Source organism: Eptatretus burgeri, chromosome 6 (genome assembly GCF_056783735.1).
Source record: "Eptatretus burgeri isolate ZD-2024b chromosome 6, Ebu_testis_v1, whole genome shotgun sequence".
In the NCBI taxonomy this organism is placed as follows: domain Eukaryota; kingdom Metazoa; phylum Chordata; class Myxini; order Myxiniformes; family Myxinidae; genus Eptatretus; species Eptatretus burgeri.
This window is the reverse complement of record NC_140966.1, coordinates 76313816-76338166: the sequence shown is the minus strand read 5'-3', so window position 1 is coordinate 76338166 and position 24351 is coordinate 76313816. Positions and strand designations below refer to the sequence as shown.

Here is a 24351-nt window from a genome sequence, read left to right as displayed (position 1 = left end):
GACATCCTGCAGCCCATTCACTGAAAGGCCTTTAGCATGTTGTCCACTAATTTCCGCATCCTGTTCAGCTCTATGGTTCCCAAGAAAGTTCTGCACAACCAACACAAATGCTTCCCATGCTGCAAACTCGTGCGTTCAGTTTATTTGTGAACTTGGCCTCACACATCAGTTCTCGGATCTGGGGCCCAGCAAAAATGCCCGCTTTGAGTTTAGTATCAGTTTTCTCTGTGTCAAACTTCTCTCCGAGATATTGAAAGCCATAACCATCATGATCCAATGCCTTTATAAAGTTTTTCATAAGAGTTAGGGTTAGTTAAAAATTGTTAGGCCATATGGAAAATCTTACTTAAAAATTCATAGCTTGGCCGGATTTCATCAATTTTTAATCATTTAAAGTGCATTCTAAAGATGTCTTTATGAGATAATATTCTACAACAGTTGTATTGCTGTAATTGAAATCAAATTTTTTTTTTTTTATGATCACTCAGAATCACCCACCAGGGCGAGCTACTGTAATTGGAGCAAATGTATAACTCAAAATCTTGACGTGCTGAGAAAATTCTGACTTCAAATTCCGAATCAGCATCCTCGACTTTGTCTAGAACACATGTTTCCACCCTAGTAACGAAATCTTTGTTGTCCAGTGTTAGTTTACGTTTTGTATCCCACTGATAGGCCGGATCTGGATCCAGACCTGAACCAAAATCGAATCGACTTGGTCTCGTCACCGAACCAACTTATCCACCAAATTTCGCCATAACTCGTCCACAACTTTTTCAAATATCATGCTATATTGTTACGAATCTGGCAGCCATTTGCACACAACAGCCAGAGTCCCCGCAGTTCAGTTATTTCGATAAGTATGTGTTTATAGTCAGAACCCTCCCTATGTCTAAAGGGAATTACATGTGTGTGCTGCGAAGTTTCTTTCTCGTTAGATTTTTGCAATACCCAACGCCAACCAATCAATCCTTCGTTCTCGCACCATCACCATCCATCGCCCATGTGCAACATGTCACGTACAGGGGTGAGGTTCCCTCCGCCCACCGTGAGCTCGTCTAATCGACAGCGGCCGGCCCGACAGCCAACCCTAAATCCCCCCTCCCCGCTACAAGGGTGGATGGGGAATAGGGTGCTCCCCTGGTTGTTCCGTCTGGGTTCTCAGACATACACGGGGGAGGGTGGTCATTGCCCCTTCCCACCGGACCTCCTCCAATCACGGATGGCCACTATTTCCCCCCACCGAACCAATCAGGAGGCTCATCACACCTCAGGGCGACTCTGCCCCAGCCAGATGGAGTGTTCGTCCCGTCCAATAAGGGGAGGCCACTGATCGCCCGACAACCCCTTGTCCAATCCGGAGGTGAGTTCCCTTGACCCGCGGGGGGGGGGGGTGGGGGGGAGGATAAGAAAGGTGGCGATCTGACACCAGAGTCGTCGTCGTCGTCGTCATCTGGGCTTGTTGCTTTTTGCCCTTTGGTCTTTTGGTCTGCAGTCGTCTGCAGTCTTGGTCTGCGGTCTTTTCCGGGGTTCCTCGTGGTCGTGGTGGTGGTCGTGGCAGCCATGACCGTGGTGCTCGATCGTCATTCCTGGCAGCCAGGATCATGGGCTTGTGGATTCCAGGTCGTGGGTTCAAGTCCCACCGTGGTGGGTTGGAGTCGGTGCTACCGCACGAGGCGGCCAGGTACCTGGCCAGACTCTGTCCCCCCCCCCCCCCCAGCTGAACTATCCTCCTTGGCTGGAGGACCGAATAAAGACCCGAATAAAGACCCGGTGGGGTCCATTTTCTTTTGGTGTGTGTGTGTGTGTGTCTGCGGTGGTGCCGTCCTATAAGTAGAAATTGTTAAGTGCTTTTGCTCACTATGCATTGCCTGCATATTCGTGATTAAGTCTGCTCTGTGTCTCCCTTCCCGATTACTGTAAAATAAACCCCTGTTAAATGTTCCAGTTCGTTGCCTATCGTTTCTTTCATTGCCCCAGTATGGTTGGGGCTTGAGAACTAGGAAGGCCGTTTGTTCCGTAATTTGTTCATTTGGTCCGGCGCGGCTTTGGTAATTTCCGCTCGGTTATGCCGGATCCGAGTCAGTAATAGCAACTCGGTTCGGACAAAGCCGGCCGAGGGTGTGGCTTCCCGGTAGTTAGACGGCGTGGGTACTTAGGTAAATTGGAATAGACAAGTGGACCCTACGTCACGCCGTCAAAATATTGGCGACCACGGCCCTTTAAGCGACCCGTCGACTCCGGAGTTATCCGGGGTGACGACCTTTCTATTCCGGGTGTTCGATGGGAGACGGCCCAACTGCTCCGTCTAGCGGCCGTTCCTGGCCACCGACCACCGGCACCACAACAATACGTCGTTTTTAGCCCCATCTCTCAATCGTGAAGAATCACTTTAAAAAATATTATGGGATCTGGATGCAGATTCGGCTCTTCACCAAAATCTCCTTTGGTGGCGGAGGTCTAGTGACTCTCAGGTAGGAAAGATCTGGACACGTGAGTGATTACAAATTTGTTTAGATGTCGACTTCAGCTGAATGTACAAAAATAAACAAGTTACAAGTTACATCGAGACATAAATCTACACCTTTTTAACCAGTAGTAATAATAATAATAATACTCATTGATAGCGGTTTTTTACTCGATATGAAGTGGCCAGAACACACATCGTGGTAGTCTGATTTCGGTTCCCAAAGCCAATCACTCGATCGGTCTTGTCCCCCGGTCGACGGATTTCGACCACGCAGCTAGTCTCGCTGCTTCTGACACGACTTGGTATCAAGTAAAAGGATCACTTGGGGGCATTTCGACTTATTATTTGTGCATCCAAACACGCAGCAGCTCTTCACCATGTTTATTAGAGCGCAGCAACATCGCGCTGTTATATAATTGGCTATTCTGTCCTGTGTCTTCTGTCACACTTGTGGGCGGAGATTGCCGGGTGTATTGTGGGCGGAGATTGCCGGGTGTATTGTGGGCGGAGATTGCCGGTTGTATTGTGGGCGGAGATTGCCGGGTGTATTGTGGGCGGAGATTGCCGGGTGTATTGTGGGCGGAGATTGCCGGATGTATTGTGGGCGGAGATTGCCGGGTGGATTGTGGGCGGAGATTGCCGGGCGGATTGTGGGCGGAGATTGCCGGGTGGATTGTGGGCGGAGATTGCCGGATGTATTGTGGGCGGAGATTGCCGGGCGGATTGTGGGCGGAGATTGCCGGGTGGATTGTGGGCGGAGATTGCCGGTTGTATTGTGGGCGGAGATTGCCGGGTGTATTGTGGGCGGAGATTGCCGGGTGTATTGTGGGCGGAGATTGCCGGGTGTATTGTGGGCGGAGATTGCCGGATGTATTGTGGGCGGAGATTGCCGGGTGGATTGTGGGCGGAGATTGCCGGGCGGATTGTGGGCGGAGATTGCCGGGTGGATTGTGGGCGGAGATTGCCGGGTGTATTGTGGGCGGAGATTGCCGGGTGGATTGTGGGCGGAGATTGCCGGGTGGATTGTGGGCGGAGATTGCCGGGTGGATTGTGGGCGGAGATTGCTGGGTGGATTGTGGGCGGAGATTGCCGGGTGGATTGTGGGCGGAGATTGCCGGGTGGATTGTGGGCGGAGATTGCCGGGTGGATTGTGGGCGGAGATTGCCGGGTGGATTGTGGGCGGAGATTGCCGGGTGGATTGTGGGCGGAGATTGCCGGGTGGTTTGTGGGCGGAGATTGCCAGGTGAATTGTGGGCGGAGATTGCCGGGTGGTTTGTGGGCGGAGATTGCCGGGTGAATTGTAGGCGGAGATTGCCGGGTGGTTTGTGGGCGGAGATTGCCGGGTGGATTGTGGGCGGAGATTGCCGGGTGGATTGTGGGCGGAGATTGTTGGGTGTATTGTGGGCGGAGATTGCCGGGTGGATTGTGGGCGGAGATTGCCGGGTGGATTGTGGGCGGAGATTGCCGGGTAGATTGTGGGCGGAGATTGCCGGGTGGATTGTGGGCGGAGATTGCCGGGTGGATTGTGGGCGGAGATTGCCGGGTGGATTGTGGGCGGAGATTGCCGGGTGGATTGTGGGCGGAGATTGCCGGGTGGATTGTGGGCGGAGATTGCCGGGTGGATTGTGGGCGGAGATTGCCGGGTGGATTGTGGGCGGGGTTCATGCGGAAGAACCACGTTTTTTGTGCTGAATAGTTTTCTGTGTGACGCCGGAAGTTAATTTTCTGAGCAGGAAGTGATAATCTTCCTGTTCCGTTCGTTGACACGCAGCGTTGTTACTCTCGTTCATCATTGTTTTTCACCAGAAGTGTTTTTAAACGTCTTGTGGAGGTGATTTCTTCCTCTTTTTTTTGTGACAGAAGTGGTTATTACAGCGCGGCGACATCGCGCTGCTGTATAATATTGTTGCGGATTCGCGCCCGCCGGCCACGTAACTCGAATCGCGGCACGTCGCCCACCGGACGGACAATCCAGTCGTGACCCTCTCGGACTAACGCCGGGAACCAGTCACGGGTGGACCTTTCGGTCTCACCGCGATCGTGCCAATCGGCCCCCGCGTGGAATAGGGTTGCTCGCCAAATTCGACCTACCTAAGTACCCACACGGAGGGTAGACCGGGCGATCGCACCTCGCCGCAGGTCGACTTCGGACACGGGCCACTTAAGCGACCCGTTCCGTACTATCGGGATAACCGAGCGGTGTTATTCGTCGACCTCGACGGTTCGATTAATTATCGGGCGTCTTAGCCCACTACCAACCCTTTACGTGAAGCAAGATGAGGATTCAATGAAAGAAATGACGAAGCGAAGCGGGAAAACAGTTCAACAATAAGCACATTTATTTCGCGGCACACGGGAAGCACACATATACAATTCCACCAAAAGCACATGGAAAAGAAGAAGACAAAAAGCAAATGCGACAATGCAGATCTATCCGACTACGCGAGCACACGGCAACACTTATACAATTTTACTTCACAGACGGCGCCGACAACACACATTCCCAAAGCAAAAGAAAAGAGAACCACCCTCCAGGATGAGGGGGTAGGCGGGCCTGGGGCCGAGACCGTGTCGGGCCTACCCGTCTGATGATGAGACGCGGAGCGGCGGTGGTGCCTCAACTCCGCGGGCCTCGCGGACAGTGTGAGTAGGGGGTGGGAAGGGGGCCCCCTTTTGTCGCACTATCTCAGCGCGGGGGGAAACAGGAGGGGGTTGCTGATGCTCGGGGAAAGGAGGATTTCACAAAATCGCGGGTCCCGCGACGAGCGTCTCCACCACGACCTCGGTCGCGCCGCCGGCCTTTCTCTCCGCAGTTCCCCGAATCCGACGCGAGCACCCCCTCGTCCGCCTTCGCCGCCGCCGCCTCTCCACAGCTCCGTCCTCTTCACTCCGACTCCGCGAACTCCCAACTGCGAATTGCCACTTCAACTCAACTCTTCCTCCGCTTCCAACTCAACTCTTCCTCCTGCGAACTGAACTGCCTCGACTGCCGAACGCGGCCCCTTATATCCCCCGTGGCCTCGCTCCTTCATCTTTGACCCTCTGCCTCCGACCTTTCACCTCTCTTGCTGGCTTCCCATTGGCCCGAGGAAAAGTGGGCGTGAATGCTTTTTGATCCATGAATTTGCATATAGCGACCGCCCTCCAACACCCTGGAGGCGGGGCCAAACCGCCCCTCGCTCACCGATTGGACGGAACAAAAGTGGGCGTGAGTCGTTTTTGATCCGTTTTTCTGCGGAAAGTCCGCGATGCTTTTGAACACGCTGCTCGGTGCGCGCTCTACACGAGTCCAGCATCGGTGCCCACGAGTGGCGCGAGATGACGGTGATGCGATGGTGGCGAGTTGTGACGGTAAAGGTCGTGGCGGTTGTGGTGAAGCAGCGTTGTGGTTGGTGGTTGTTGTTGTGATGGCTGTTGAGACGTGGTTGGTGGTGGTAATAATGGCGGTTGGTCCAAAATAAAGATAGTAAAAGAAAAACGGCTATCCTGAAGAGTCGCAGCCCTCATGAATGACATTTATTCCCTCTAAACAACGGGTGTGGGCCTAACTACACATATACTTAGAGATATCTTACCTAAGGGATCTGAATGGTGGTTTGCGAATTTGGTCAACCACAACAATATAATTGGCTATTCTGTCCTGTGTCTTCTGTCACGTCTTCTCCTTCTGTCACACATATGGCCTCGTACGTCCCTTTGATCTGAGGGCTATAAATATAAATTTGTCCAACGTCACAACTCTTCCCGTCATGCATGCTCATTCACCGTGTCGACATTTAAATTTTATAACTGCAAAATTGTTTCATCATTCTTAACTGAGACTTTCACTGCCCCCAGCCGCGCGATATCGAAGTATTCGCTTCTTGTTTCCCCTTGTTCATGGCGAATACAAAAAAATAAATCACTGAGGTATGAAAGGAAATTTGACAGGAGAAATACAACGTGTATTGCTCGCTGAAAGATCGCGGGTGCAGTGGACATAAACACGGATTACCCTTCAACCTGGGGCTGGGATGTTCCCCCCCCCCTTTTTTTTTAGTTTTTTTTTTGTTAAAAGCTGGTTTTTTGCTGGTTGCTAGGCGGAAGCTGGTTGCGAGGCAGAAGTGCGGGCGCTGTGGATTGTATACACGGTATGTTAATCATGTCAGTGTAGTTCGTAGCAGTAACTTGGTTTGGTGAAAGCAGGAGGCAATTATTCAATTCCCAATTACTCTGCTTATAGTGATAACGGTGAGTGATCGCGTCTTTTTTTTATTAGAATTTCAAACACTACAAAAAAAGCGAAGGAAATTTGCTCTGGAGAGATCTATGTGTGTAGTTTTGTGTGTTGTTGGCGCCTTGGCAAAGCCTGGTGTTGGCGCAGTGGTTAGGGCAGTGGCTTGGGACCCAAGAGGTCCTGAGTTCAAGCCCCGTTGGGACACTGAATTAATATATGTATGTATATGTATATATATATATATATATATATATATATATATATATATATATATATATATATATATATATATATATATATATATATATATATATATATATATATATATATATATATATATATATATATATATATATATATATATATATATATACCAAGTCGAAAACACCAGGGGGTTGACTCAGCCTGCCATCCTTCCGAGGTCGGCGAAATGAGCACCAGTTGTACTGGGCCCAGTGTATGCCCCGGTTAGAATAGGTGTACCATATCCCTGTGTGTCGTAAGAGGCGACCAGGGTTGCGTCAGGAAGGGCAGCCGGCGTAAAAACCTATGCCAAATCATTATGCGGACAACAAAACGAATTTCCATACCGGATTGGTCGAGGCCCGGGTTACCAACGACCGCCATCGGTACCGGTGGTCAGCAGGGTACCAGTGGAAATTGTGCTACTGCTGGGCGAAGGAGGAGAAGGAGACGGGGAAGGCGAGTCCGGAGGCAGTGGGAGAGGGGGAAGGGTAGAAGTGTGGAGGTGAGAGTTGGAACTCTGAATGTTGGGACGATGACTGGAAATTGGAGGTGAGGAGGGTGTCTGACCGAGTGATGAGTGTGAAGTTGGAAATTGAAGGGGTGATGATGAATGTCATCAGTGCATATGCCCCACATATGGGGTGTGAGATGGAATATAAAGAAGATTTCTGGAGTGAGTTAGATGAAGTGGTGGAGAGTGTATCCAAGGATGAAAGAGTGGTGATTGGAGCAGATTTCAATGGACATGTTGGGGAAGGGAATAAAGAGGATGAGGAGGTGATGGGGAGGTACGGTCTCAACAAGAGAAATGTGGAAGGGCAAATGGTGGTAGAGTTTGCAAAAAGAATGGAAATGGCAGTGGTAAACACGTATTTCAAGAAGAAGGAGGAACACAGGGTGACATACAAGAGTGGAGGAAAGTGCACACAGGTGGATTACATCTTAAGTAGGAGATGCAACCTGAAAGAGATTAGTGACTGTAAGGTTGTGGCAGGGGAGAGTGTAGCTCGACAGCATCGATTGGTGGTCTGTAGGATGACTTTAGAGGTGAGGTTGAGGAAGAGAGTGAGGGCTGAACCAAGGACCAGATGGTGGAAGCTGAAGGAGGAAGACTGTTGCGTGAAATTTAGGGAGGAGGTGAGACAGGCGTTGGATGGTGGTAAAGATGGGTGGGATGATTGGGCAACGACAGCAGAAGTTGTGAGGGAGATAGCTAGGAAGGTACTTGGTGTGACATCTGGACAGAGGAAGGAAGATAAGGAGACTTGGTGATGGAATGAGGAAGTACAGGAAAGTATAAGGAAGAAGGGGCTGGCGAAAAAGAAGTGGGATAGTCAGAGAGATGAAGAAAGTCGGCAGGAGTACAAGGAGTGGCGTCGAAAAGCAAAAAGAGAGGTGGCAAAGGCCAAGGAAAAGGCATATGACGAGCTGTATGAGAAGTTGGATACAAAAGAAGGGGAAAAGGATTTATACCGATTGGCAAGACAGAGGGACCGAGCTGGGAAGGATGTGCTGCAGGTTAGGGTGATAAAGGACGCAAATGGGAATGTGCTGACGAGCGAGGAGAGTGTGTTGAGAAGGTGGATGGAGTACTTTGAGGAGCTGATGAATGAAGAAAATGAGAGAGAGAGAAGGTTGGAAGAGGTGGAGATAGTGAATCTGGAAGTGGGGTGGATCAGTAAGGATGAAGTGAGGACTGCTATGAAGAAGATGAAAAGTGGAAAGGCGGTTGGCCCAGATGGTATACCAGTGGAGGCATGGAAGTGCTTAGGAGAGATGGCAGTGGGGTTGTTAACCAGATTGTTTAATAAAGTCTTGGAAAGTGAGAGGATGCCGGAGGAGTGGAGATTAAGTGTACTGGTTCCAATTTTCAAGAATAAGGGTGATGTGCAGAGCTGTGGAAATTACAGAGGGATAAAGTTGTTAAGCCACACCATGAAGTTGTGGGAAAGAGTAGTGGAAGCTCGGTTGAGAGGAGAGGTGATGATCTGTGAGCAGCAATATGGGTTTATGCCAGGAAAGAGCACCACTGATGCAATGTTTGCTTTGAGAATGTTGATGGAGAAGTATAGGGAAGGCCAGAAAGAGTTACATTGTGTGTTTGTGGATTTAGAGAAAGCTTATGATAGGGTGCCAAGAGAGGAGTTGTGGTATTGTATGAGGAAGTCGGGAGTGTTGGAGAAGTATGTGAGGATCGTGCAGAATATGTATGAGGACAGTGTGACAGCGGTGAGGTGTGCGGTCGGAATGACGGACCGGTTTTAAGGTTAAAGTGGGATTGCACCAAGGATCGACTCTGAGCCCTTTCCTGTTTGCAATGGTGATGGACAGGTTGACGGACGAGATCAGACTGGAGTCTCCATGGACCATGATGTTCGCGGATGACATCATGATCTGTAGGGAGAGTAGGGAGCAGGCTGAATCGAGCCTTGAGAGGTGGAGGTACGCACTGGAGAGAAGGGGAATGTTAGTCAGTAGGAGTAAGACGGAGTACATGTGCGTAAATGAGAGGGAGGGTGGTGGTATTGTGCAGTTGCAAGGAGTTGAGGTGGGGAAGGTGGATTGGTTTAAATACTTGGGATCAACTGTCCAAAGTAACGGAGAGTGTGGGAGAGAAGTGAAAAAGAGAGTGCAGGCAGGATGGAGTGGGTGGAGAAGAGTTGCAGGAGTGATTTGTGACAGAAGGGTAGCTGCAAGAGTGAAGGGGAAAGTATACAAGACGGTAGTGAGACCAGCTATGTTGTATGGTTTGGAGGCGGTGGCGCTAACAAAAAGACAGGAAGCAGAGCTGGAGGTGGCAGAGTTAAAGATGCTGCGATTCTCGTTGGGAGTGACGAGGATGGATAGGATAAGAAATGAGTGTATTAGAGGGACAGCCCAGGTAGGACGGTTTGGAGACAAAGTGAGAGAGGCGAGATTGAGATGGTTTGGACATGTGCACAGGAGGGAAACGGAGTATATCGGGAGAAGGATGCTGAAGATGGAGCCGCCAGGCAGGAGGAGAAGAGGAAGGCCAAAGAAGAGGTTCATGGATGCGGTGAGGGCGGACATGCGGGTGGTTGGAGTGTCAATGGAAGATGTGGAGGATAGAGCAAAATGGAGACAGTTGGTCCGCTGTGGCGACCCCTAACGGGAGCAAGCCGAAAGAGGAAGAAGAGAGTGATAACGGTGAGTGATCGCGTCTTTTTTTATTAGAATTTCAAACACTTCAAAAAAAGCGAAGGAAATTTGCTCTGGAGAGATCTATGTGTGTAGTTTTGTGTATCCACAATCGCAGGCAGTTGGGTGTTGTAAAACAAAAAAATTTATACTAAAAAACAAAAAAAAAAAACAATGTTTTTCTGAAGAGCATCTGTGAACAGAACCAATATTACCGTTGTCCATGTTTGAGCAGGAGTGTGTGATGTGCGAGAGTAATGGAGGTTATGAAGGTGGAGCATGGGGTGCATCAAAGCAACGAGTTGCGGAGACAGCAAGTCAAAGTAAGCGTTTCGCTGCCTCTCCGATGAAGATGGCTGTGGGTCGCATGGGCGGTGGAATATATTCGGTCGGTGTGTACGTTTGGATTGGTGACGGCTGGTTTGCAGATTGTCGATGTTGAAGGAGACTACGTGTTGTGGAACACCTTTGTTGGCTGCCTTCTCCACACGTGGGTGTGTCTCAAGAGATGGAACTTGTGCTTAAATAGGAACTACTCCATTTTGTGACATCCGTTTATTAGATTACAAATGATGAAGCTGCATCTGCAAATACACAAGAATATATATATATATATATATATATATATATATATATATATATATATATATATATAACTGTTACTACCTTTACCGATGTTCGTGTTCATACATTACTCTCTATCTCCCTCCAAGTCATTGTGATGGACGAGGAACAAGGACTGGTATATTATGACATTTGTACCTGATGTGTAAACGTAACTGAACGAAATGAGAGTTTATATGGACATGTAACAAGGAGATAAATAACCCGTGCGATCGTGTGGGGTGGACTACCCATCACGCAAGACATGGACCGGGGGATTATTCTGCCCCAAACACGACGCTGGTCATGTCGTAGTCACCCGATGGTTGCCATACAGGTGGACGCCGAGTACGTGAGCTTCGAGCACCGGTGACTGGAGTGGCAGGTGTTTTGACCTGTGAGGCAGGTGCTCGTAGATGCGAGGTGTTGAGTGGCGTCCTATAGTCCAAAGGCATCGAGTCATCATTCATCATTGGTGGGTCCTGGTATGCAGGAGTATCACCAGGGGGAGTTGGTGACGATGGCCCCATGAGGTCTGTGGATGGTGGTGTTGTTTGATGCGGTGTTGAAGTGGTTAGATGGTTGTCCTGTTTGCACTGGAGCTCTGGGCCATGGTGATAGAGGTCATGTACGATGGAGTGACGTGGAGCCCGAGTGTGGACTGGGACGTATTTCCGGAGAAATTTCCTGTTCCCCAGCGTCGCTCTCCCTGAACCGTCGACACGTAGGACATATTGCTTGTGCTGGTGGACTTCGATCACTGTGCCTGTTTTGTCCCATTTGCGAGGATTGTGGCCAATCTGGTTTTGGATGCGGACGTGGTCTCCAAGAGTGAGTGGTGGTAGCCTTCTTGTGTGCTCTGACTGGCGTTCAGCAGCTTTCATGTGGTGGTTGTGGAGAGCAGCTTCCCGGTTGGCTAAAGTGTCTCTCCGTGTTTCATGGGGTCTGTATCTGCCTGGGGGGATAGGTATGAAGTCCTTTATCGGCCTGCCAAACACGCACATGGCGGGGGATAGCTTTGTGTCCTTATCAGGACAGTTCCTGTATTGCAGGATCGCACGCTGGAATGAATCTGTGTCCAGCTCACCATGAGGGCCGGTGTTGTCAGTGATCATGCGCTTCACGGTTTTGACTCCAACTTCTGCCCAGCAATTACTATGGGGGAACGCGACGGATGATAGGCGGTGGTGGACTCCCCAGTTCAGTAGGAATTGGCGAGTATTGCCAGCGATGAATTCAGGGCCACCGTCGGAAGAGAGTTCATCAGGTATGCCATAGGTGACGAAGCAGCGACGCAGGGAATCCACCAAGCCAGACGAACCTCCCGATGCCCTCTCAACGACAGGCCAATTTGAGTATCTATCGACGATGAGCAAGTAATGAAAGCCCTTGTATTGAAAGTAATTGGCGCCTATGCATTGGAACGGGTAGTCTGGAAGGATCTGGTTCATGGGTGGTGCGCTGGGTTGTGAGGGAGCCATGCGGTTGCAGTGGTTGCAATTGTTCCTGACGTATTTGATTGCAGGGGTGATTTCATGCCAGAACACAGACAATTCAGCTCTGGCAATCATCGATGATATGCTTTGATGTGCAGCATGAAGAGCTTCCAGGCAGTCCTATCGGGGGGACGGTGGGATGACGATGCGATTCTTGTAGATGATTACTCCATCCACGGTATGTAGGTGATCCCGGTATTGGTGGTATTCTTGTAGTGTCGATGGGATATCTTGACGAGAGATCGGCATGCCTGATTTGATGATGTTCACCAACCTGTTCATATTCTCATCACTACTAGTAGCCAATCGAACCTTGTTACAGGTGATGGTCTCGAGTGTTTTGAGGGATGAAACTGCAGCGGTGTGTGATGAGGATGAATCAGTGTTTGATGTCTCGATGCAACGTATGCCAGCAAGGAAGTCTTGCCATACTGTAGGGTAAGGAATGGTGTTGTCACTCTGGGGCGTAGATGCAATGGATGATATGTTATCTGTCAGGTGCATTTTCTTGGGATTGTCGTCGCCTGTAGGGTGGTGGGAAATGGTGTCCACCGCTCTGTTCTTTACACCAGGTACATGGACCATGTTAAACATGTCGCGAAGTGTTTTTTCTTTGAGGTTCTGGAGTCGGTTGTTTGGGATTTCATCAAGTGATCTGTCACCAAAGAGCTTGAGAAGCGGTTTATGGTCGACCGCGATAGTGAGATCCTTGCATCCCAGGACAAAATAGCGAGCTTTGTCCAATGCGTCAGCCACGGCTAAGGCTTTCCCTTCAATAGGGGCATAACGAGATTCTGCTGAGTGTGAGAAATGACTTCTGACTCGTGTGATCTTCCATCCTGTGGGACAGCAGAACAGGGTGGTTGATTGACATGAGCAATGTTTCTGGAAGAGCCAGAATCCGACACAGACTTTCAACCAATCTGTGGCGAGGCATGTTGGTCTCGACTTCTCGAATATCTGTACGCCAGACTCAATCTCATTGACAATGACCTTCTTAGATTCATGAAACAGTTCGTTCAGGCAGTCGTCCCAGGCGAATGTGGTGCCAGGCTTGAGGAAGGCTCGAAAAGGTAGCATGCGCTCTGTCATACTGAATGCATATGAAACTTGATTTACCAGCCCAAACCATGAGCGGATATCCGTGATGTTTCTGGGCAGAGGGAATTCCATGATAGCCTTTAGGAATCGTTTCCAGGGCCGAACGCTATCCTGTGTGATCTGGAATCCAGCAAACTCCACAGTCTCCTGGCCAAATACGAACTTCTTGGGGTTGAGGGTGATGCCGTTTCGTCCACAGATATTCAGCCACTTACAAGCCTGGAAGAAACTTTCTTCTAGGTTGTCAGCCCATAGTAGAGTGTCATCTATGCACTTTGTTTTGTTTGGAAAGTCAGAGGCAATCTCATCAAAACGCCTTGAGTATCCATCGCCAGAGGCGATATACCCTTGTGGAGCGGTACGGTAGCGGTACCTGCCCCAGGATGTGATGAAGGTTGTGAGGTGTCTGTCACCTTCTTCCAGTGGAATGCTGTGATATCCATTCCATGCATCAAATACTGTCTTCAGTGCTCCTGAGGGTACAGACCGTGCTTGGTGGAAGGGTGATTGTGTGTGATGGGTTTCGCGTGTAGCGTGGCGGTTCAGAGGTTGCATGTCTACGGTCCGACGAGGTTTGCCATTCTTCTTAGCACACACAACCATACCGTGGCACCACGTAACTGGCTCTCCGATTGGGACAGGTTCGAGAACACCTAGCCTAACGTCGTGATCCAATCCAGCTTTGACTTCATCCTGCCAGTGGATGGGGACTGGTACTGGTGTGTGGTGGGCCACGGTTGTAGCATCTGGGTTGATCTTGAGATGTAGTGGTGGTCCATCCATCATTCGGAGGGGTTGATGCTTGCAGGTATTAAAAGTGTTTGATCTGTAGTGATCCAGGAGGAATTGATGAAGTCTCTCACGGTTCGCTGAAGTGGCTGGGAAAGGCAACTTTGTGGGCATTGGTGGTGGCTTCTCCTGAGGAGGACAGTCACATTCAGATGTAAGTCCATTGTCATTTCTGGGTAGGGGGTCTAGTACATCTGAGGTGGCGTGGACTGTGTCTCTGTCTATCTCACCAACTGTAGGGAAGGTGTCGGTGATCATGCCCAGACTGATACATGCATCTCGACTGAGGAAGAACTTGTCTGAACTGTCAGTGACGTAGGTAATCTGTCGAGTTTCCAAGTTGCTGCCATTTTTGTCTTTGTTTGATATCCTGAGAATGACTGCACCGATGATTTTGATCCCCTTGTTGTTGGCAGCATGCATCCTCATTGTGACTGGGATTAGGTCTTTGGTCTTGAAGCCAAGGCCGGAGATAGCTTTCATGCCACCCAAACGGCTTTGACATCCAGTATCCGCCATACAAGTTATGCATTTGGACTTGGTCTTGGTGTAGAGATTGTATCCTCGGTGCTTGTAATCAACCTGGAACACTCCGATCATCAGTTTAACGAACGGTTGGGGCTTTGATGATTTCCTGATCCAGGTGTCAGACAGATGGTTGTACAGGTGGTGGTCCAGGCTCATAGATTTGGGGAATGCATCAGTTGCGACTATACACAAGGAATCAAACACGACACCTTCTGATTCGTTAGCATTGGCCTTGGTGGTTGATTTGTTCTTGTTTTTGCACATATGATCGAAGTGATTGGTCTTGCCAAATCACGATGCGGATCATGCGGATGATCCGCTGTGGCGACCCCTAACGGGAGCAGCCGAAAGAAGAAGAAGAAGAAGAAGAAGAAGAAGAAGAAGAAGAAGAAGATCGAAGTGATTGGTCTTCCTACAATGCACGCATGTATGACCATAGGCGGGACACTCCTTCTTTCTGAACTTGGCCAGAGATCGGTGCCCGTGTCCTTTCTTTCCACAGTAGTAGCACTGCTCTGACTTGTCTGTTGTTTTGCGATCATCGTCATGTTAGCCTCTTAGTGTCTCATTCTTGTGACGCCGGTAGGAGCTGCTGGCGGTATGCATTCCGTGTGATTGTGACTGGAAGAGGCGTGAGGCTGAGCATTTGCCAGATTCTTTAGCTTCGACAAACTGGTAGATTTCTTCAAGTTTCATGTTCTGGTTACGGTCGCCCATTAGGTCGAGTTGAATGTCCCGGTCAATGAGCCCACGGGTTACAGAGTCACAGAGGACCGGTTCTGTGTAATTCACATCTTGATTGCAGTGAGGGCATTGAATGATGAGTTTACATACACCTGCTTGACCACGGAGACGTGCCCGAATGATCTGACGGGTTCGTCGTGGTCCTGGTGCATGTCATGTAGTGTAGCGCGCACAACCATGATGTTCTCTTCTCTCACTGCAAGTCGCTTGATAGCCTGAAGGACATCGTCCTCTGAATTGTTCGTTAGTGTGCCGCCAGCATTGCGAGTCAAGTCTTTTCTTAATTGTTCATCGCAACATTCCAGCAGTTGGATGACCTTGTCTTTGCCTGTCACTTTGGTTGCATCTGCATAGTCGGACCATCGCGATTGGAAATAGGCCCATTCCTCACTTGTCCCAGCGGATGAGATCATGGGACGTTTCACCTGCTCAACTTTAGCTGTAACGACGTTGACATTGGCAGCTGTGTGAGTTGTGGCATGAGTCCTGATGAGCGCCGCAGCTAGGACTGCTTCAATATCGGGGGTGGAGTACTCGCAGTCAGTGATAGGACAGTTTACGGTGGGCATCCTGGGGGTTGGTTATCTCAGCGGTGATGTTCAATGCTCAGCTTCATCATAAATAGGAACTACTCCATTTTGTGACATCTGTTTATTAGATTACAAATGATGTAGCTGCATCTGCAAATACACAATAATATAACTGTTATTACCTTTCCCAATGTTCGTGTTCATACATTACTCTCTAGTGCTGCATCACATGGTTGGGTGTCATATATCATAACTCGCCCGCTCAGGGTGCCAGTAATGTACATCCGGGCACACAATAAAGCGGAGTTACTGCTACGCTTTCGCTCTCCATGTTCCACTGCACCTCGGACATTACAGTAGGCTGACGAGGATGATTGATCGACGAGTCGCGGCGCATAGACGGGTGCCCATTTTCGTCGGAGACGACTTCGAATTGTTTTCGGAACAATTGGGGTGCTATTTCCACGCGAATGATGTGGACGACGAGAGCAAGCAAAAGTTGATCTTGCTCGCCTCACTATCGACGGAACATTATCGACTACTGTGATTTGGTGGCGCCGGACAAGCCCAGTGGGGACACGCTGTCGTTTCAGGACATTGTGCAGAAGATGAAAGTACACATGGCGCCGGAAAAGTCATTACAGCAAGCTCGATACCAGTTCGATCACCTCGTGAAAGGTACGGGGGAGCGCGTCGCGGATTTCGTAGAGCGAGTGAAGCATTTGTCCGTGGCTGCAAGTTCACGGTGGAGGAGCGTCCGGCTCGACTCAAAGATCGATTTATTTCCGGTTTACAAGATGCAAAAATGGTTTCGGCGATTCTACGGCTGAAGGGTGAAGCCATTACATTCAACTCGGCGGTCGACACTGCTACAGCTGTCGAGCAGACTCTCGGAGATGTTCGGCCCATCGCCGGCCACAGCATGCCAGATGGCCCGGGGGTCCACGCGGTGTCGCGAGCGCCCCGGGACGCACGCTTGACCTTCGGTGCGGGCCGGGGCCAGACGTCGCAACACGACCGCACGAGTGGCGAGGTGACCCCGTGGACGTGTTTGGGATGCGGAGGTCGACACCTGCGGTGTATGTACCCGTTTAAAAACACTGTGTGTTTACATTGTCGCAAGGTGGGTCATCTGAAGCATGTGTGCCGAGGGGCTTTGGCCACCATTAAGGTAATGGACGGCAATGTGCGGGGCGGAACCTGCAGCCGATGATGAGTCTGTTTTCAATTGGTCCTGCGGCGGCACGCCCGATGACGGTGGAAATCGAAGTGAATAAAACGCCGATCACGTTTCAGGTTGATACGGGAGCGGCTGTGTCGATCATCGGCGAACACACCGCGCGTAGACTCAATGGCCTGAAGCTTATCAGGTCAAACCTCACACTGTTCACGTACACCCGCGAGAAAATAACGCCAGTCGGGATGGCAGACGTGTCTGTGGGCTACCAAGGCCAGGTCGCCACGCTTCCGTTGTACGTCGTGCGGGGGAGTGGGCCGTCTCTCCTTGGCCGGGACTGGCTGACCCGCATCAGGCTGGATTGGGCCGCCGTTCACCTTGTGCAACCCGTGCCGAGCCGGTGGGAGGATCAGTTGGAGAAGATTCTTCAAAGACATCAAGGTTTGTTTTGCGACGACCTTGGGAAACTCAAGGACGTGCAGGCAAAGCTCTTCCTGAAGGAGGGGGTGGTTCCTCGTTTTTGTAAACCACGACCGGTGCCGTATGCCCTGCGGGACAAGGTCAAGGGTGAACTGGATAGGATGGAGGCCTGTGGAGTGATCGAACGGGTGTCGTACTCAGATTGGGCCAGCCCGGTCGTCACGGTGCTGAAACAGAATGGAGACGTCCGATTGTGCGGGGACTTCAAGTCCATGGTTAACCCCGGGCTGAGTGTGGAGCAGTATCACTGCCGTCAGTCGATGAGATATATGCACGATTGGCGTGGAGTCAATACTTCACAAAGCTTGACCTGCGTGATGCATATTTTCACCTGGCGATGGATCACGGGAGTAGCGACCTTTTGACAATCAACACGTGTCAAGGACTCTATCGATATACCCGACTCTGTTTTGGGATTGCTTCGGCCCTGGCCTTGTGGCAGAAAGCCATGGATCAGGTTTGCATTGGCCTGCCCGCTCAAACCTACCTGGAAGATGTGCTCATTGTGGGGAAAACGGCGGACGAGAGCCTTCCGAACATTGCCCAAGTGCTGACGAAGCTGGAAGCGTGCAGCCTGCGCTTGAACAGGGACAAGTGCGCGTTCTTCAAGCAGCGCTTGGAATACCTCAGGTACATCATCACACCGGAGGGGCTGTTCGAAGGTGGAGGCAATTCAGCACATGCCACCGCCTCGCGACAAGACGCAGCTGCGCTTATTCATTGGTATGTCGCAGTATTACCAAAGATTCGTGCGCGGGCTCAGCTCGCAGCTTGCACCGTTAACGCGGTTGCTCAGGAAGGACGAGCGCTGGGCCTGGGGGCCTGCACACCAGGCGTCGTTCGACCGCGTCAAGCGGCTGCTCACAGAGGGATACGGTCCTCGTGCACTACGAGCCTGCACATCCGCTTTTATTGGCATGCGACAGCTCTGCATATGACATCGGGGCAGTGCTCTCCCACAGGATGGACGATGGTTCTGAGCGGCCTGTTTGTTTTGCATCCCGGACCCTATCCACAGCACAGCGGGAATATGCCCAGATCGAGCGCGAGGCTCTCAGCCTCGTCTGGGGTGTGCAGAGTTTTCATCAATACTTGCTGGGGCGCCATTTCACTTTGCAGACGGATCACAAACCACTTTAATTCATCCTAAGACCCGAACGCGGGGCACCGGTGGTGCCGTCCACGCGAATACAGCGGTGGTGTCTATTTCTTGCTGCCTCCAGCTACGATATTCAGTTCCGAAGCACCGAGAAGTATGCTAACTGCGACGGGCTCTCGCGCTTGCCTTGCGCGGAGGGTCCAGCTTCGTCTGAATCAGCCGACCGGGTTGATGTGTTTGCTCTGAGCCAGGTCCAAAGCGGGCCGATCACGGCCAAACAGGTCGCGGTGGAATCGGCTCATGATCCAGTGCTCGCCCATGTCGTTCAGGTGATTTCTACGGGGAATTGGAGCAATCTACCTTCAACACCAGCATTTCAACCTTTCCCGTCGCACGCATGGGAGCTGTCGTTGGTCCAACGGTGCGTTATGTGGGGAATGAGGGCGGTGATTCCACTGAAGTTCAGGCAGCAGTGTTTGGAAGAACTACATGTCAGTCACCTTGGCGTCGTGAAGACCAAGAGTCGTGCTCGTAGCCTGTTGTGGTGGCCGGGGTTGGATAAAGACATTGAGCGGATGGTTAGGCATTGCGCCACGTGTCAAACAGATGCTGATAACCCGCGTCGAGCTTCGGGACTATGGCCGACCCCAGGAGGGCCTGGCAGAGGGTCCATGTGGATTTTGCGGGACCGGTTAATGGCAAAATGTTTTTGATTGTGATCGATGCGTTCTCTAAATGGCCGGAGGTTGTAGTAATGCAGCATACATCGGCAAACATTACGGTAGAAAAACTGCGGACGATCTTTGCTAATAAAGGAATACCCGAGATTCTGGTCTCTGATAAATGGTCCGCAGTTCATCGCAGGTACATTTGATGAGTTTATGCGTTAAAATGGTATTCGACATCTGAGGTCCGCACCGTATCATCCTATCCTGCCATGAACGGACAGGCGGAAGCATTTGATAAAGTGTCGAAACGGGCTTTGCGTAGGGGGGGGGTGGGGTGTTGCACCTGTGCAGACTGTGGTCGATGTCTTTTTGCTCCAATACTGGAACGCTATTCATCCTGCCACGGCGATTCTCCTGCCATTCGTCTCTATGGACGGGCATTGTGGTCCAGACTGGATTTGCTGCGACCTGGGGGGCCGGTAAGTGGGGCAGTGTCATGCCCGACGCTGCTGCGCGGTTTTGATGTGGGACAGCGGGTAATGGTACGTGATTATTTCCACGATTCCAAATGGGTGCCGGCTGTGGTCTCTGTGGTACTGGGGCCGGCAAATTGCATGGTGCGGACTGATGGTGGGGAGGTGTGGAAGCGGCACGTGGACCAAATGCATGATCGCTGTTCAGCGTCACCCCCCCCCCCGTGCCGAGCGACATGGGGCCCCCACCTATGATGTCGCCGTGGCCAGACGTTGTATCGCAAAGGCCAGACGTGTCGACGCCCGCGGGGTGTTCACCTGATTCAGTCCTGCCCGAGGACGATGAACAAGCTTGTCGGCCGGGGGCAGTTGTTGCGGATGGGGCAAGTCCGGCGAGGGTGTCACCTCGACCTAGCCGGGAGGCGTCTGAGCCTGGACCATCTGGCGGCGCTGCCCGCCCAAGGCGGGTCAGAAAACGGCCGCAGTACTTTGAGGATTTTGAATGTTGATTGGTTTCGTTTGGTCATGTTATAATTGTCATTTCATCATTGGAATTGTCATTTTACGAGGGGAGGAGGGTGCTGTATCACGTGGTTGGGTGTCATATATCATGACTCGCCCGCTTGGGGTGGCAGTAATGTACATCCGGGCACACAATAAAGCGGAGTTACTGTTACGCTCTCACTCTCCATGTTCCGCTGCACCTCGGACATTACAGAAGTTATCCTGGAAATGTCTGTCGTTTGGTTGGTTTTTTCTGCACAGAACTTTGGCGTTTTTTTTTCTCCGCAACCGCTTGTCGGATTGAGATAAAAATTTTCACCATTGGTGCGACGACTTGTGCAGAACGGTTGTTTTATTGATGATTATGACATCATGGGTCACGTGGTGCAGAATGCTTGTTTTATTGATGATTATGACGTCGTGGGTCACGTGGTGTGGTAACCATATTGGAAAAAATAAAACTTTGAACCTCTGTATCTCTGAAACCGCTCCATGGAAAAAAAATGAAACTTGACGCACTGCAAGTACTCATGGGGAATGTGATTTATTGATTATCCCGCCCCCCTGAGGGAGGGAGCAGGATATTGTAATCGTCCGGTTTGTTTAGTTGTAGAAGACAACTTCTGTCACTTTGTACAGTTGAGTTTGTTTGTTTGTTTGTGTTTGTCTGTCTGTGCATCAATTTTTCTCAGCGGTCCTTGTGTATATGTCCACGAAAAGATAATCACCCAAGGACTGAACCTATAAATTTGGTGAACCTGGATCAAATGATGACGTCACGAAAAATTCACAAAGTTTCAAAAAATCCCAATCATTTACATGGGACGAAATTTCAAAAAATAATTTCTCCGCCATTTCTTGTTCAATTGCTTAGATATTTAATGTGCTTATGTAGGGTCATAATATCTTTCACCCTGCCATGTTTCAACCGGATCGGATCCAGATTGTGACGTCACAAAATGTTTGAAATTTGCATTGAAAAGCCCATTTACATGACAAAAAAAATTCTTTAAATTCGAAAGTTTTATATTTTTCGCTCAAACTTTTAGGGAATGTAAAACATACGGTTGGCCATTAGCTGACGTAATTTGATCAACTTCCGGTTTGTATTCTGGATCCCATCAGCAAAAATGTGTCGTAATTTGGCCATTTTTGAAAGCGCGTATCTCCATCAATTTTTGTGATATGTGGCTCAAACTAGGTGAGAATGTAGTTCAGATATTACTCTTTCATAAGATATCCAGGCCTTCGTTGTGACTGTTCCGGTTCAATAGTTCGCCTGACACCGAAAATTCGTCTATCGCGCTCAGGTGCCAATGGCACTATTCTGCAAACGTGATGTATTATTTTGCAGTGCAGGCCAGTTTTATTAACAATGAAAGGCCCTCCACATCGTACCAATCCATTATGACGTTACCATCACACAGGTGTGTCAATTTTCCGTTTTCAGTAAGAATTTTGCTTGTTTTTATGCGGAGGAGGTGGAGGTGATGATGGAGTTTTTGACTTAAACCATTGACATCACATTCCACATTCGAATGTTGTTCATGATGGCAACTGACTGAACTGTAAATGCTGTTTCTTGTGCTGTATCCGTGTGGCTGCAATGAAGTTATAATAAATTTTCAAACAACTTCGACAACTTCCTCACTCCATGAGTGATTCATTTGTCTGTTTGTTTGTCTGTCTGTTAGCAACTTTACGGCAAAACGGCCTTAGCAAACACTATCAAATTTAATCCACAGGTGGGCAATGAACCATGGATGACCCCATTAACTTTTGGGTCCAATTGGATCAAAGGTCAAGGTCAAGGTCACGAAAATATCAAAATCGTTTTTCGCTCATAACTTCGTCAAAAATGATCTGATTTACTTCAAACTAAGCTTATAGCGAACCTTATTCTATTTGTCACTTAGGCAGTGACAAAAGTGACATTATGCGGACAACAAAACGAATTTCCATACCGGATCGGTCGAGGCCCGGGTTACCAACGACCGCCACCGGTACCGGTGGTCAGCAGGGTACCAGTGGAAATTGTGCTACTGCTGGGCGAAGGAGGAGAAGGAGACGGGGAAGGCGAGTCCGGAGGCAGTGGGAGAGGGGGAAGGGTAGAAGTGTGGAGGTGAGAGTTGGAACTCTGAATGTTGGGACGATGACTGGCAAAGGGCGAGAGTTGGCTGATATGATGGAGAGAAGAAAGGTGGACATACTGTGTGTACAAGAGACCAAGTGGATGGGGAGTAAGGCGAGGAGCATTGGAGGTGGTTTCAAACTGTTCTACCATGGTGTGGATGGGAGGAGAAATGGTGTCGGGATAATCCTGAAGGAAGATCATGTCAAGAGGGTATTGGAGGTGAGGAGGGTGTCTGACCGAGTGATAAGTGTGAAGTTGGAAATTGAAGGGGTGATGATGAATGTCATCAGTGCATATGCCCCACATATGGGGTGTGAGATGGAATATAAAGAAGATTTCTGGAGTGAGTTAGATGAAGTGGTGGAGAGTGTATCCAAGGATGAAAGAGTGGTGATTGGAGCAGATTTCAATCGGCATGTTGGGGAAGGGAATAAAGAGGATGAGGAGGTGATGGGGAGGTACGGTCTCAACAAGAGAAATGTGGAAGGGCAAATGGTGGTAGAGTTTGCAAAAAGAATGGAAATGGCAGTGGTAAACACGTATTTCAAGAAGAAGGAGGAACACAGGGTGACATACAAGAGTGGAGGAAAGTGCACACAGGTGGATTACATCTTAAGTAGGAGATGCAACCTGAAAGAGATTAGTGACTGTAAGGTTGTGGCAGGGGAGAGTGTAGCTCGACAGCATCGATTGGTGGTCTGTAGGATGACTTTAGAGGTGAGGTTGAGGAAGAGAGTGAGGGCTGAACCAAGGACCAGAGGTGGAAGCTGAAGGAGGAAGACTGTTGCGTGAAATTTAGGGAGGAGGTGAGACAGGCGTTGGATGGTGGTAAAGATGGGTGGGATGATTGGGCAACGACAGCAGAAGTTGTCAGGGAGATAGCTAGGAAGGTACTTGGTGTGACATCTGGACAGAGGAAGGAAGATAAGGAGACTTGGTGGTGGAATGAGGAAGTACAGGAAAGTATAAGGAAGAAGGGGTTGGCTAAAAAGAAGTGGGATAGTCAGAGAGATGAAGAAAGTCGGCAGGAGTACAAGGAGTGGCGTCGAAAAGCAAAAAGAGAGGTGGCAAAGGCCAAGGAAAAGGCATATGACGAGCTGTATGAGAAGTTGGATACAAAAGAAGGGGAAAAGGATTTATACCGATTGTCAAGACAGAGGGACCGAGCTGGGAAGGATGTGCTGCAGGTTCGGGTGATAAAGGACGCAAATGGGAATGTGCTGACGAGTGAGGAGAGTGTGTTGAGAAGGTGGATGGAGTACTTTGAGGAGCTGATGAATGAAGAAAATGAGAGAGAGAGAAGGTTGGAAGAGGTGGAGATAGTGAATCTGGAAGTGGGGTGGATCAGTAAGGATGAAGTGAGGACTGCTATGAAGAAGATGAAAAGTGGAAAGGCGGTTGGCCCAGATGGTATACCAGTGGAGGCATGGAAGTGCTTAGGAGAGATGGCAGTGGGGTTGTTAACCAGATTGTTTAATAAAGTCTTGGAAAGTGAGAGGATGCCGGAGGAGTGGAGATTAAGTGTACTGATTCCGATTTTCAAGAATAAGGGTGATGTGCAGAGCTGTGGAAATTACAGAGGGATAAAGTTGTTAAGCCACACCATGAAGTTGTGGGAAAGAGTAGTGGAAGCTCGGTTGAGAGGAGAGGTGATGATCTGTGAGCAGCAATATGGGTTTATGCCAGGAAAGAGCACCACTGATGCGATGTTTGCTTTGAGAATGTTGATGGAGAAGTATAGGGAAGGCCAGAAAGAGTTACATTGTGTGTTTGTGGATTTAGAGAAAGCTTATGATAGGGTGCCAAGAGAGGAGTTGTGGCATTGTATGAGGAAGTCGGGAGTGGTGGAGAAGTATGTGAGGATCGTGCAGGATATGTATGAGGACAGTGTGACAGCGGTGAGGTGTGCGGTAGGAATGACGGACCGGTTTAAG

General features: G+C 49.8%; 2 protein-coding genes across 2 annotated transcripts in view; one reads left to right on the top strand and one right to left on the bottom strand.

The window, feature by feature from the left end:
- The window catches only part of LOC147025108 (uncharacterized), a 125055-nt gene that overhangs the window by 82246 nt on the left and 18458 nt on the right, over positions 1 to 24351 (top strand). The gene's annotated exons all lie outside the window — the stretch shown is intronic.
- LOC147025109 (uncharacterized) lies at positions 12311 to 15921 on the bottom strand. Its single transcript, XM_085886942.1, is given in 3 exon segments — positions 12311 to 14790; positions 15163 to 15468; positions 15471 to 15921. Coding segments are annotated over 3 exon segments (3237 nt in total).